The sequence below is a fragment of the Callorhinus ursinus genome, unplaced genomic scaffold, assembly GCF_003265705.2.
Source record: "Callorhinus ursinus isolate GAN/ISIS: 27379988/994484 unplaced genomic scaffold, GSC_fseal_2.0 scaffold61, whole genome shotgun sequence".
NCBI classification, from domain to species: domain Eukaryota; kingdom Metazoa; phylum Chordata; class Mammalia; order Carnivora; family Otariidae; genus Callorhinus; species Callorhinus ursinus.
The window spans coordinates 3,955,436-3,969,986 of NW_027397123.1; the positions used below are offsets into that span (position 1 = coordinate 3,955,436).

Consider the following 14,551-nt stretch of genomic DNA (forward strand, 5'->3'; position numbering starts at 1 on the left):
AATGCCAGTCCCCTGTTTGAACTTGGTTCCAGCTTCTCAGGGCTTACTGCTGCCTTCAGGGTAAAGTCTAAACTCTTAGTCTAGTGTTCAAGATCCTGCTTGGACACTTCTTCAGACAGGCAGTGTCAAGCTTGGGGCTGGGAAAAAGAGAGGCGGGAGAGATCCATAGATGCAGAGAGAGAATAGAGACTCAGAGACAAGAAACAGAGGGGCACTCACAGAGACACTCACAAGGAAACAAGACACAGAGAAGCACTCGGGGGGGTCCACACAGACATAAGGCGAGAGAATGCGGCTGGGGTTTGGCAGAGAGAAGAAACTGGGAAACAGTCTCAGAGATGCAGAGGGTGAGAACTGCAGAGACTGGGAGAGAATAACAGGAAGAGCACGAGACAGACTCAGAAGTGGTCAGTTCCTTCAGGAAGCCCTCCCCAACTCCCAGGTCAGCACCCTGGGCTCCGCCATCCCAACTCTGACCACTCCATGTGGCAACGGGCCTGTCTGCCGCCACTGGACCAGGAGCTCTGAGGGAACAGAATCCAGGACTGTTTCAGTCACCATGCCCCCAGCACTGGCGAGGCCTTCGGTGAGTTTGCTGCATGGATGAAAGCCTGGAAGGCTGTGACCTCCAGAAAGGCAGGGCCCAGAAGACTCCCTACCTTGGTACTGAGAATACAGGATGGAGTCAGAAGATAACTGGACTGAGTCTCGACTTGGTTTTGGCCTGGCTGTAAGCCTCTGCTTTCTCCTCTGTGGAATGGGCTGCACTCAGCATGCACGTAAAAGAGGCTTCAGGAAGATGTGATGGGTGCACAGCAGGGATGGAAAAAATGCCCATCTGCATGTTTGTCTATGTAAACTTTTAAAGCTCCACACTATTCACTATTCCCAGATCGAGGGATGCCAAGCCCTGTTCCCCAAAGAGTGCTTCCAAGCCCAGCCAGGGACGGAAATAATGTAAATTTATTGAAACTGGTTTTGGGGAAGGTGGGTGGGTGGATAGTTGGGGATCTTCCAAAGAGAACTGGGAGAAGAGCCAGCGCCCGGCCAGGAGGGAGCGGGTGCCCGGCCACAGACCCTATCTCAGGCCCAGTTTCTTCTTCTCCTTCTGCTTCTTGCGTACCACATCCAGGTTCCGGTCCTTCCACATACTCTTGCGCAGCTTGATGGGGCGTGAGCCCACATACTTCCCTGTGGGAATGGAGGGTTCAAGGTCAGGCTAGGGGTCAGGCTTAGGCTAGACGCTGGTCACACCCACGGTCCCTGAGAGAGGCCTCACCCACCGTTCATCTCACGCATGGCGCGCACGTAGTCGCTGGGGTCCTTAAAGCTGACAAAGCCATAGCCCTTGGTCTTGCCTGTGCGCTTGTCTCGGATCACCTTAGCCTTAAGGAAGGATGGGAAGCGGCTGAAGGCGCGTGCCAAGATGTCATCATTTACTTCATTGCCCAAATCCCCACAGAAGATCCGGAAGTCATCTGGGGTTGGGAAAGAGGAGGTCAGAAGATACAGAAGTCTGGCCCTGTGTCTACCTTATTTAAATAGCCCCCCTGCTCTGGAGGCATCCCCCAAACCCTCCTCCCTCTGTATCCCCAGCAGTCTCGGGCTGGGGCCCTCTCCGTAATAACAGCCAACATCTGTATGGTATTTACCCTGCGCTAGGCTCTCGGCTAAGTACTCATGAGGTTTTAACACATCTGGAACTCCCAACGGCCCTTTTACCCCGAGGCACAGAGAAGTCATGTTACCTGCCTGAAGTTACTCAACCAGGTAGTGGCCGAGCTAGGACAAGAACTCAGGCACCGGGCTCCAGAGTCCTCACTTTTAACTACCTGCACTGCCTTTCCGCACCCCAGGGCCATCTCGCCCATTGCCATGATGAAGGCTCCTCTGTCCGAGCCCTGGCCTCTCCTCTGAGCCTCTGGCATCCCTTGGTCTCCTGGACAGCTCCCCATAGATATCCCCGAGGCCCCTGACACCCGTTTGCTTTCTCTGCAAAGCCCACCCTACTTCCCCGAAAGATGAACGTGCTGTCTGATCCCTCTCCAAGGCTGACCTCAGCTGCCATTCCCAAGCATATTCCCTGGGCTGGGCCTGAGCCAGACCAAATATACTCAAGCCCAAAGCATCCCTTCCCCAACAAGGCACATGCTATTATTATCCCCTTGCTGGAGTAAGGAAAGGAGGATAGAAAGGCTAAGTGACTTGCCCAAGGTCACAGAACTAGGGTCTACAGCCTGCACTGACCACATCTAGGCTGACACTGCCATGCCCTGGCCTGGGGCAGGTAGACGTCAGGTCCGTTTCCTCAGCTAGCACTGTGGCTGCCCCACGGCTTCTGTGGTGATTAAGGACACTCTCCCAGAACAAGTTAGACCGCCCTCAGAGGAAATGGTCTGATAAACTCAGAGGGAGGGGTCTTCTACAAAACAACTGGGCTGGACACTGCAAAAAACTGTTATACGCAAGACAAAAGTGGTAGGAGGGAGACCATTCTCATTAAAAGATAATCTAGAGGGTGCCTGGGTGGCTCAGTTGGTTAAGCGACTGCCTTCGGCTCAGGTCACGATCCTGGAGTCCCGGGATTGAGTCCCACATCGGGCTCCCTGCTCAGCGAGGAGTCTGCTTCTCCCTCTGACCCTCCCCCATCTCATGCTTTCTCTCATTCTCTCTCTCACATAAATAAATAAAATCTTAAAAAAAAAAAAGAGGGGCGCCTGGGTGGCTCAGTTGGTTAAGGTGACTGCCTTCGGCTCAGGTCATGGTCCTGGAGTCCTGGGATCGGGTCCCGCATTGGGCTCCCTGCTCAGCAGGGAGTCTGCTTCTCCCTCTGACCTTCCCCCCTCTCATGCTCTATCTCATTCTCTCTCTCAAATAAATAAATAAAATCTTAAAAAAAAAAAAAAAGATAATCTAGAGACCGAAAACTGCATGCATCCTGATTCACGGGAAAAGATGGCTGTAACAGATGGTTTAGGGACAACTGGAGAAACTTAAACATAAAGGGAGTATGAGATACCACAGAATGACCATTCATTTTCTTAGGAATGTTAATGATATTATGATATAAAAGAGACTGTCACTTTTCTTAGGAGATGAATGCAGAGGTATTTAGGAGGGAAGTGATAACTTCATTTATAACTTGCTCCAAATGACTGAGCAAAATCCAAAAAAACCATACATACACATAGAAGGATAAAGTGAATACAGCAAAATGTCAATTGCTGAATCTAAGTGGTGGATATACATGGCTGTTCACTGTGCAATTCAGTGTTAAAAAAATTTTTTTTTAAGATTATATTTATTTATTTGACAGAGAGAAAGAGCACACCACACACAAGGAGGGGCAGTGGCAGGCAGAGGGAGAGAGAGAAGCAGACGCCCCACTGAGCAGAGAGCCCAATGAGGGGCTGGATCCCAGGACCCTGGGATCATGACCTGGGCCAAAGGCAGATGCTTAACCGACTGAGCCACCCAGGCGCCCCAAGTGTTTAAAATTTTTCATAAGAAGCTGAGAGGAAAAAAAAAAATGCTCTTTTACCTTTAGCAAGCCAGGCCTCTCATGAATAAAACAGAGTTCAGAAAGTCCTAGGTGCCAATTGCCTCTACCACATTCTGTTCAGTGGTTAGGTGAGGGCCTGCCCATCAGAGACATAGTCTAGCCCTCCATCATGCAGGCAAATACCAGGGCCTGCCCTATAAGAGAGGTGGCAGTTGCGGAGTGACCTGGTTTACGTTCCCTGTGTCTGCCCCAAAGAGGAGACCTTGGTGTGTCCGTGACTGAGCGATGCCTGGCCCTGCACTTGGGCCCCCTTACCTGCATCCCACTCCAGCAGGCTGGGGTCCTCCCAGCTGCTCCCAGCTGCTGTGCGAATGCACCGTTTCAATTTCTCTGGCTTTCCTTTCTTCTTGTCCTCACCCAAGGGCTCTGGGACCTGTAGAGGAAGGGGGATGGGGGGCAAAGGGCTTGGACCCATGTGTCCCTTTCAGGCTCCCCCACCTGCCTATGCCCCTCACTCTCCTGCTTCCATAATTAAAGAACTGGTTGTACCTCTGAATGTGAGGTACCTGTGTCTGCCTCCTTCTCTCCCATGTCCTCCCAGCCCCTCCAATTTCCTGGGTCCCTCCACCCTCCATCAGTAGAGGGCTACATGTGTTTCTGGATGTGGAAGGCCATGGGTTCTTGTCTGCCCTCCCCGTCCTTTCTACCTGCCTTCCACCCCTGACTGCTATGCTTCCTGCTTACCTCAAGAGCCATGAGGCCAGGGGGTGGCTCAGGCCGTGGGGGCCGGGGTCGTGGACGCAGGGACAGGAGCTCAGGAATGCGCAGTGGGGGCAGTAGGCCTCGTACAACTTCCAGTGGGAGGGGCAGAGGTTCAGGCTCAGGCAAAGGCATGGCCAGGGCCAATGGCAGGCTAGGCCCAATGACCGCAGGGCCGGCGGGGGCACCTCCTGCTCCAACAGCCACCGCTGCGCTAGCCTCCTCTAGCCCAGCTGCTGCTGCCACCACTGCCTCTTCCTTCTCTTTCAGGCCCAACCCCAGGCCCAGCCCCAGCTCTCGAGGTGTTGCTGGCTCCTCCTGTGGGCAAGGGGAGACAAAGAGCGCCCTTTCAGAGGCTCAGACCTTACTCTCATCCTGTACAACAAAGCAAGGGCCTGAGGCCAGAGAGCAGACAAGAGACACCTAGACAGAGAAAGGAGTCTCTAGTCACAGACAGACACAGGGACAAAGATACCAGGACAGAAAAATAGAGAGGGACAATCAAAAGAAAAATAGAGATACAGGGATAGAAACAACCCACGGCCTGTGTTTCTCTTTCTACTTTCCTCACAAAAAGAGACAAAAACAGATTAGGCACAAAAAGAAATAGTGAGAGACTGAGACAGAGTCAGCGAGTGAGAAGGCAGACTTAGACATGGCCCATCAAGCCAGGACTGAGCATCTCCCCACCCTTCACACCTCTAACCGTGAGCTCCCTGTCCACACTTACCAGGGGAGGTCTCAGAGCAGCCATGGAGCCCAGGGGGGGCCCTGGGGCCCGAGCCATTGGTGGCAGCATCATAGGTGGTCCGGGGGGGCCAGGCAGAGGGGGGCCCACGAGGGCCTGGTGAGGGGGCCGCAGGGCCATAGGGCGGGGACCACCTGCTGCAGAAGAAAGAGCAGAATCTGTCAGGGTGTTAGTGGGGGAGTTGGAGGGCTTAGGGGGGAAGTTATGTGGCAGAGATGATGACCCTGGCCCCCTCACCTGCTCTCTGTAGCACGTGGGGGACGAAGGCCGGACGCAGGATAGGGGCCCTCTGGGGGGCCACAGCTGTGGGAGAGAGAGATGGGGGTGTGTGTCATGGGGGACCGGGGCACTTGCGGTGAGGTGTGTGTATGTGGGTACTCTCAGCATCCAAGAGATCCTGGAGAAGAGTCTGGGGAACCTTCTGGGAGATGCAGGAGTCTTTCCATTTGTTCATTCAGCAAAAATTTACCACTGAGCAGCTCCTCTGGGCCTGTCCCTTTCCTGGACAATACTAGGGACACACTGAAAGACCCAAGGCTCTCAGGGAGCTCCTGGTCCAGAACAGGAGGGAATAGACCCATCATCAGAGAGTGACAGCCCAGAATGATCAGGGCCAGGATGGGGTAAAGCCCAGGCAGGGTGATTGGAACTAGGAGGGGGAAGCCTGGGGAGTGGTGGGAGCCCAAAGGCGCCCTCTGACCTAGCCAGGGTGGCTAGAGGCTTCCTAGAGAAACGGACTTGTGAGCTGAAACCTAAAGGATAATAAAGACCCAACTGCCTTTGGTCAGGCAAAGGGTGACTAGAAAGACTACTGGCAAGTGGAACATTTACAAATAAAATTTTTTCCCTTTTCAGTTTAGTTTAATTTTAATAGCAGAAGCTGAAATGTGGAGAGCATCGTAAGAGAATGGTCAAAAGGTCAGTAGGCGTCCAAGCATAGCCTTGTTGGCTGGATCATGGATGTCCTCCTGAGGGCAGCAGGGAGCCACAGCAGGGCTGGAAGCTGGACAGTGTGACTAGGTCAGATGTGCATTTTGATCGAGACCATACTAAAGAATAAGAGATGTTGAGATTTCTCAGACATCAGATAAAAAAAGTATAACAGGAATTAAGTAACACAATCAACAAGTTTGATCCAATAGAGATTGTACCAGAACTTTACAGAACATGTATTCTTTTCATACATATAAGGAAGTAGTGTCACAAAAATTGACTGTGTGTATAAAGGTCATCTTGACAACAAAAGTAAGAATGACCTGTGGAGAGGATAGATCTTAGTTAACTTGATTCTGATTTAGTTAATAGGCTTTGGAAGATTATAGTTGGGCGACAGTGAGCAGGGGAGAGAAGGGAGGTCAACAAGAACATTGTGGGCATATTCTAGCAATGCTTAGGGCTCCTGGGGAGTATATGGGGGATCTCTCTTTAAGGGGTCAGGTGATGTAGGGTCTTGACTGCCAGGTGAGGAGCTTGGTGCTTATTTGATAGTTTCTTTATCCCATCAACAGATAGCACATAATGCTTACAATGTGGCAGGCACCAAGACTTTTGTCCCTCATGGAGCTTGTATTTTAGAGGAAACAAAAGGTGATAACCATAGTGAGTAAACTGTATAGCTTGTTACAAGGCATTAAGTGCTATGGAGAAATACAGCAAAGAGTAGGGATTACGAGTAATGATAAGGGGGTTGGTTTGCAATGATAAGTGAAGCCTTACTAAGGCCAAACTGACAAGTATATGATCAGGTTTGTGCTTTAGAAAGATGGTAATGTCAGAGCGGGGATGAAATGAAGTGGCTGAGTTAGCGCAATGATGTCGGTAAGATGCTGCAGTAGTCAAAACAAGAGTACTTGGTTAAATGTGGGGTTCCTGGCCCACACCTACCTGCTCGACGTAGGAACATAGCTTCTCGAGCCTCTGGACTGTCCAGGTGACTCCGATCACCAGGGCCAAAGCCAACTGTTGGAATGGGAAGAGACAAGGATGGTGGGAGGAGCGTCCCAGGCATCCCTTTTTATCACCCTGCCTGATCCCCTGGTTCCCTCTCCTCCACCACTCCTTGCTTACCTGGACCCACAAAAGGAGGGCCACCCACCATGGGAGGAACCACTGTGGCTGCAGCAGCTGCCCGGGCCTCCAAAGTCTGCTGGACCTGTTGGGGAGGAAATTGGGGTGAGGGGCCTGACTCAGTCCCCGCAAGGTGCCCTGGATGGCTTACCCTGGGAGACCAAGGGTTTCATTCTTTGCATTCTGTGTGGGGCTGGCTGTCAACCTTAAGCCTAAGTTAAAATGTCACTTTTCAGGGAGGCTTTTGGGATCATACTAGTGAAAGCTGTCCTTAGCCCCTCCCATTAGCAACTTTTCTTGCTTTCCTGTTTCATCTTCCTCAGTGCATTTAGCACTATCTGAAGTTATGTCCAGCCTGTGCTTCTCATCTCCCATGCCTCCACCCTGGTCCAAGCCATCATTATCTCTTGCCTAGATGATTATGGTAGCCTCTTCTTCAGTCTCCTTGACTCTGCCTTAGCCCCCTACAGTCTATTCTCCAAACACAGCCATAGTTAGTTAATATCTTAGTTGGCCCATATTACCACTCTGCTCAAAATCCTTTAGCAGCATCCCATCTCAGAGTAAAAACCAAGGTCTTTATGGTGGCCCACAAGGCACTACCAGGTCTGGTCCCTATCACCTCTCGGTCCTCATCTCCTCCCACTCTCCCTCTTGCACGCTTTACTCTAGCCACACTGTTCTCTCTGCTGTTCCTTGAACATGTCAGGTATGCACCTGTGTCATGGCCCTTGCACCGGCAGCTCTCTCTGCTGGGAATGCTCTTCCTCTAGATATCTCCAGGGTTCCCTCTATCATGTCTTTTATATCTTTGCTTAACTGCCACCTCCTCAGAAAGGCTTTCTCTGACCACGCTGATAAACCTCTGCCTTTCTTACTTTACTTTGAGCTGTCTTTCCCCCAGCAAAATGTAAACCCCAGAAAGGTAGCGATTGTTTTTCTCTATACTGTTCTCTGTTATGTGCTTAATGACTAGAATAGTGCCTGATGCATAGAAGGCACCCAATAATTATTGACAGAATAAACAAGTTTCATTTACTTGCTTTCCTTTTAGTAGTCTCTCTCTCCACTAGTCATATATAGCTTACTATTGAGCAGGTCAATGTAACTAATGAGATTGAGGAACTATTTACCTTAAAATGTAAATTTTAAATAGATACAGAATATTTTTATCATTACAGAAAGTTCTACCAGACAACATGCTCTAGAATATAAGCTCCCAAAGGGCAGAAATATTGTTTGCTTAGTCGTTACTGTGTTCTCAGTGCCTGGCACATAAAACATTCGCCATGCTAATCGATGATCAATATGTCAATAGCTCTCTGTATACAAACACTGCGTTCAAGGCACTGTGCTCTCTGATTTATATGCCTTAGCTCAGCCGTACCTGCTGGTAAGTGTTGGTTGCGATAATTGGGCGGATCACAGGAGCTGCTGGAACCTGCATCGCTTCTACCGTGGGGACCGTGGGCACCGCAGGCACAGCAGTTGGGATGCCGGTTACCGGAGCCCCCAGAACTTCCTGCTCAAACCTAAGGAGGCAAAACCGACACCACAGCTCAGGACCTCCCGTTAATTCTGAAACGCTGGGTATGCTGCGACAGCGCCTTCACTCCTGCCAACCTCTTCTTACTCCTGCCCCCACAATCCCAAAAGTCCCATTTCCCCATGACAGAGCCATGTCGGGCTAATTTCGGCCTGGAGACACCAGGGCTCGGTGGCTCTGACTCTGGGACGGCTTTTTATCGCGGGCCTTACAGTGCCATCTCCGCCTCCATCTCCTTCAAGCGTTCCTCCCCGCTCTTGCCCGGCATGCCGGCGCCAGGGCCCGGAACCACAGGTCCTCCTGCACCCGGGAGTCCCGGGGCTTGCCCCGCCCCGGCCATCGCTGCTGCCGTCGCTGTCGCCACCACTACCCGCTCGGCTCAGCGGCCTCGGCCAGTTCCGCGGTCTACTCTCTAGTCTTGTCGGGGTTGGCGCCCGTGAATGACGTATCAGCGAAAGCGACAGGCGCTGGTCCATGACATCATACGGAGCGAGGCCAATGAGAATCTGGCCACACCTGGAGGGCCCACCCCGAGGAGGAACATAGACCAATCAGAGTGTCGGAAAAAGAAACCAATGAAGAGCCTGTTTCTAAGTAAGTGCAGCTAAGTGAGGCGGCCACGCCTTCATTGGAGGAATAAGGGCTAATGAGAGCGCTGTGAAGTCGTTGGCCCCGTCCCTAAAGAGAAAACTGGACATTTGAGAGCTCAGAAAAGTTCGCAGGCTCCGCCTGTGCTACTGAGGCTCCTTCCGGAAGTGTTAAAGCCCACTGAGATCCACATCAGCCGGGGGCTGGGCGAGGCTAGAGACTGGTGAATGCCGTGGCCTTGCAGTCGGTAGAGACACACTACCGGACAGCGACTTCCTGAAAGACGAGGGTCGGGATGTGGGAAGCGCAGAGGGGGCGCCTGGCCCGGGCTTTTTGGGGAAGGTGACGTCTGAAGACTTGCTAGATGAAAATGGAGATGTTCTGGGTGGGAAGAATAGTTCGCGTAAAGGCCAAGAGAGTGGTAAAATGCGTCACCTCATAGTCACGTGTGTGTAGGTTTGGTCGCTGTGTCCTTTCTTGGGACACAGCTGATCCTTTTTGTAGTCCTCGGTGTGTTTTATTACGAATATTTAAAATACACAACACTAGGGGCATCTGGGTGGCTCAGTGGGTTAAGCTTTGCCTTCGGCTCAGGTCGTGATCCCAGCGTCCTGGGATCGAGCCCCGCATCGGGCTCCCTGCTCAGCGGAGAGCCTACTTCTCCCTCTTCCCTCTGCCTGCTGCTCCCCCTGCTTGTGCTCGCCTGCACTCTCTCTGTTAAATAAATAAAATCTTAAAAAAGAAAAATAAATAAAATACACAACATTAGAAAAGAATGTAACAAACCTACAGGTACTTCTCAGCAATTACTAATATTCTACCCTTTTTGTTTCACCTATACCTCTCATTATTATTACTATTATTATTTTGCTGGAGTATATTAAAGCAAATTCCAGACATTAATAAATTCACCCATAAATGCTTCATGATAGATCTCTAACAGATAAGGACTATTTAAGAGAAGAAAAGAGCATTTTCATACCTAAGAAAACATTTCTGGTTCGTTCCCGGGTTCGGCACCACAAAAACAAAAAAAAGAAAAGAAAAAAAGAATATTAATTTCTTAGTATCGTCTAACATCCAGACTGTTAAAATTTCCCTGCCTCAAAATGTCTTTGTATAAAATCAGGCTACAAATAAGGTATGGACGTTGCATTTTGTTGTTTTGTGGTTTTTTTTTTTTTTTCCCCCTGTCAAAACTTACTTTTACTGGCTGTCTTGGTTTCTTGAAGTTCCAGGTCTAAATCAGCAGCAATGAATGCTTTGTTAAAATACTGGCTTTTGGGGTGCCTGGGTGGCTAAGTTGGTTAAGCATCTGCCTTGGGCTCTTTATTACATCATTTTTGTCGTTATGGACTCACGGATATTTTATACTTTGGGTTATAATTCAATACTACTTTAGTTATTTTGTTGCCGAAATTGTTCCAGCATTTAAAATCTTCAGTCTTTTTTAATCTATAAATTTCCCTCCCCCTGACTTTTTCTTCCTTCCTTCCTCCCTCCCTTTCCTTCTTTTCCCCCCTCATCCCCACCTTTTTTTGCCTTCTATTTGTTGAAGAAACCGGACCAGTTGTCCTATAGGATATCTTACATTTTGGGTTTAACTGATTATATTGTTTCATTTGTTCCTCACTGCCCTCTCCCCCCTTTCTTATATAGTATATTGACAGCTAGAAGCTTGATTAGATTTAGGTTTTATTTGGTGAGAGAATACGTCCTCCAAAGTGCTATTGTAATGTATCTTATTGTATTCTATCAGGAGCACATGATGTCTAGTTGTCTTCTTTTGGTGCCCTAAGACTGATCAGTGTCATCCTGCTCCATCTTAAGATGCCCAATCAACCTTTCCACTACTAGCTTTAGCAGCCCTTGATCATTATTACCTGCATCTACTACATCGTTGATATATGGACAATAGTGGTTTTCAAATTTTATTATTCTCTCTGTAATGATCAGTTATTTCACTCGTTCAGATACAGGAAAGACATGCTTGATTCTTTCCCTATTTTATGAAAAAAAAAATCAAAACGACTTGGTTCCTAGCACCCTTCAAAGGTGACCAATGAGGTATTGTATGAACACTAACATGAACTTACATTTTCGAACATATTTCATGTGCTTCAAATCATTGCAGTCGCTCTAGTTGCTGCTCAGAATGTCCCATCTTTGGCCAGTGGCAACCACTTCAGATTGACTCCTGAGTCCTTCTGACTCAAACTCAAGTCTTGGAGGACTTCCTTGCTTTCTGGCACATGATGCCTCATACTCATGTGCCAATTTCCTGTCCCAGACCTGGAATCAGCTGTTTCCCCAAAGATCCCTAGTTCCATCTAGTAAAAAATGGCTTTTAGGGTCCACAATCTGGGGACGAGGGTTGCTCATTATTACTGGGTTATCATATTTAGACCTTTTCCGTGGTCTGAGCTAGGGAAATAAGTATTTTCTAGAAAGAGAAAAACCCACGAGTTCATTATGCTATTTCTAAGTCAAATGAAAGATTACAGGGTTAAAGTTTACTCCTTTGATTTGATACTTGATTTACAATAAAAATTTTGGTCCTCAGCAGGGCACCTGGGTGGCTCAGTTGGTTAAACATCCGACCCTTGATCTCAGCTCAGGTCTTGACCTCAGGGTCGTAAGTTCAAGCCCTTCATTGGGCTCCATGCTGGGCATGGAGCCTACTTAAAAAAAAACTTGGTTCCCAGAAACATTAGCACAAATACTTATTTGCTTTAGTCAAGTATAAAATTTCAAAATATATAATGTAGGTCTCAAAAATGTAAACTATATATTTTATCAAAATAAAAACGTGTTATTACAAACAAGACTAATACATGCAGTTTAAGATTGTATTGCAGTTCTTTTTCCCTTAGGATGCATGTACCACTGGAGGCATCAAGGGAAAGTACTATTTTATTTATTTTTAAAGATTTTATTTATTTATTGGCAGAGAGAGCAGCAGAGGGAGAGGGAAAAGTAGACCTCCTGCTGAGCAGGGAGCCCAATGTGGGACTCAATCCCCGGACCATAGGATCATGACCTGAGCTTAACCGACCGACTGAGCCACGCAGGTGCCTTGAAAGTACTATTTTAACCTCACCTGGAACAATTCTTTTTTTTTTTAAAGATTGTATTTATTTATTCATAAGAGACGGAGAGGCAGAGGGAGAAGCAGGCTCCCCGCTGAGCAGGGAGCCCGATGCGGGACTCGATCCCAGGACCCTGGGATCATGACCTGAGCTGAAGGCAGACGCTTAACCATCTGAGCCATCCAGGCGCCCTGGAATAATTCTTATCTGAATCAATTGTGCCACCGACTTGATACAGTTAGGTTTGTTTGTTTTCAATTTTTAGGGATTTTTTCTCACTTTTTTAAATTACGAAAAATTAGATGTTTCCACAGTGCAAAGAATGAAACAGTGTATATTCATATGTTTGAAGATGTTTGGCTTCCATCCCTGTCCCTTTTACCTTATTCTCTTCTCAACTATCTCAAAGTGGCAGACATTATCCTTAATACTTCAATATGCATCCTCTAAGAATAATCTCCCACCTAAACACAATGCCATTACCCCAGCAAAGACATTTAACAAAGACACAGTATAATATTCTCTAACATACGTTCCCCATTCCCAATTTTCAAATTTCCCGTTGTCCCCAAAACGTACTTTCACTGAAAAAAATTCCATGGTTCAATCAAGACCCACCTTGCATTTGTCATGTCTCTTTTAATCTAAAGCAGTCCCCACCTGAGCCCCATTGACCTTTTGAAGAATAGTCTAGTTTGTTTCGTATATGGACCCCCAACTTGTATTTCACCCAGTATGTCTTTGGAAGAGAATTCAAAAGTGGGATTGGTTAGGCAAAGAGTAAATGCATATGTAGCTTTGCTGGAGATTGTCCCATAGGTGTTCCACATTGCCTGTCCACTGATGCACCAAGTGTTGTTTTCCCACAGCCTTGTCAACGGTGAGCTTCCAAAATTTTGGGTTTCGTTTTTTGCAGTCTGATAGGTGGAAAATGTATCAAAGTAGGATTTTAATTTGCTTTTATTATATCGAATTGGAGGATATTTTCTAAGAATTGTCCATTTAACTTTGCCAACTTTTCTATGGACTTTGAATTTTTCTTTTCCACTTTGACGTACACACGTGTGCATGTGCACACACACACATCCCTTTATGCAGATTGCAAATTCCGCCCCCCAATTTATCATTTTTTATTTTGCTTTTTTTTGCCATGCAAAAAGTTCTTTAAAAATTTTTATTTATTTAGAGTGTGTGCAAGCAGGGGGAGGGGCAGAGGGAGAGGGAGAAAGAGAATCCCAAACAGACTGCGCTGAGCAGGAGCCCAAGGCGGGGCTCAGTCCTACAAACCCAAGATCATGACTCGAGTGGAAACCAAGAGTCAGCCACTCAACTGACTGAGCCACCCAGGCACCCTGCAAAAGCTTGTTTTTACGTTCTCATCAATAATTCCCCTACTGCATCTGGATTTTGAATCATATTTAGGAAAGTCTGCCCAATTTCTGGTTTATAGAGAACTTCACCTTCATGGAGCTCACATTCTGTTTGGAGGACAACAAAGGATAAATAAAATAGAACACAAAGTATGTTAAAAGATGTACCATGGAGAAAAATTAAGCAGGGAGGCGGGACAAGGACCCCCATGTTCAGTCTTGGCTAGGAGCCAAGATGAAGAGAGGAGGGGAACACTGAGGTGGCACATAGGAAAGGAGATATGGTAAAGACATAAAGATGTCAAATCTCCCTCATTTGTAAACTTACTGCAAACCCAGCAAAACTCCCATCCGTGTTTGTATTTTTTCTGGAACCAGGCAGGTTGGGTATAAAGTTCATTTGGGAGAAAAAATTAGCAAGAGACAGGGAAACCTTGAGAAATGAGAGCAAGACAGCAACCAGACATTTCAGATACTAAAACAGAAAACCTTTATAATTAGAACACTGTGGGGATGGCATATGAGTCAGACACAATAGACTTGGAGAGAATCCAGATACAGCCTGGTTAATCATGGACATTTAGCATATGAAGAGGTGGCATCTCAAATCACCTGAAGTTTTACTTTATATAGGTGGGTAAGGTTTTACTTTATAAGCTGAAGAATAATTCACGGTGAAGTGCACAGACCTAAGACTACAGCTAGATGAGTTCTGACACCTATCCCTACTGCCTTCAACATGTAATCCGTTTCCAACTCTAGAAAGTTCCCCTGTCGCCTCCCAACCAATGCTCTGAGGATTTTAAGAAATACTATTGGGGTATATGTAAAATAAGACAAAATTGGATCCACTTGGATAAATTCCAAATGACTTCAGAGATT

At 47.7% G+C, this 14,551-nt stretch overlaps 1 protein-coding gene across 3 annotated transcripts; it reads right to left on the reverse strand.

Annotated features, from left to right (window-relative positions):
- Positions 1–941: 941 nt before the first annotated feature.
- On the reverse strand, positions 942–9,064 carry RBM42 (RNA binding motif protein 42). 3 transcript variants are annotated; one of them, XM_073885329.1, is made up of 10 exons: positions 8,835–9,064; positions 8,464–8,608; positions 7,077–7,161; positions 6,894–6,968; positions 5,247–5,312; positions 4,992–5,146; positions 4,247–4,579; positions 3,818–3,935; positions 1,284–1,478; positions 942–1,191 (listed from the first exon to the last, which is right to left on the reverse strand). In XM_073885329.1, exons 1-10 carry the CDS (start codon positions 8,960–8,962, stop codon positions 1,079–1,081), a joined length of 1,413 nt encoding a protein of 470 aa, XP_073741430.1. In that variant the 5' UTR covers positions 8,963–9,064; the 3' UTR covers positions 942–1,078. The 3 variants fall into 3 exon arrangements, with proteins under 3 accessions (XP_073741430.1, XP_025710288.1, XP_025710289.1); XM_025854503.2 differs by having other exon boundaries at positions 4,992–5,167; XM_025854504.2 differs by lacking the exon at positions 5,247–5,312.
- Between the last annotated feature and the right edge of the window lie 5,487 nt (positions 9,065–14,551).

Coding starts and splice junctions, on each gene's coding strand:
- RBM42 (XM_025854503.2), bottom strand. CDS start 8,962: ATGGCCGGGGCGGGGCAAGCCCCGGGACTCCCGGGTGCAGGAGGACCT. Junction 3,936..4,246: donor CTGGCCTCATGGCTCTTGAG/GTAAGCAGGAAG, acceptor CTTCCTCTACAG/GTCCCAGAGCCCTTGGGTGA. Junction 1,192..1,283: donor CGCCATGCGTGAGATGAACG/GTGGGTGAGGCC, acceptor CCATTCCCACAG/GGAAGTATGTGGGCTCACGC.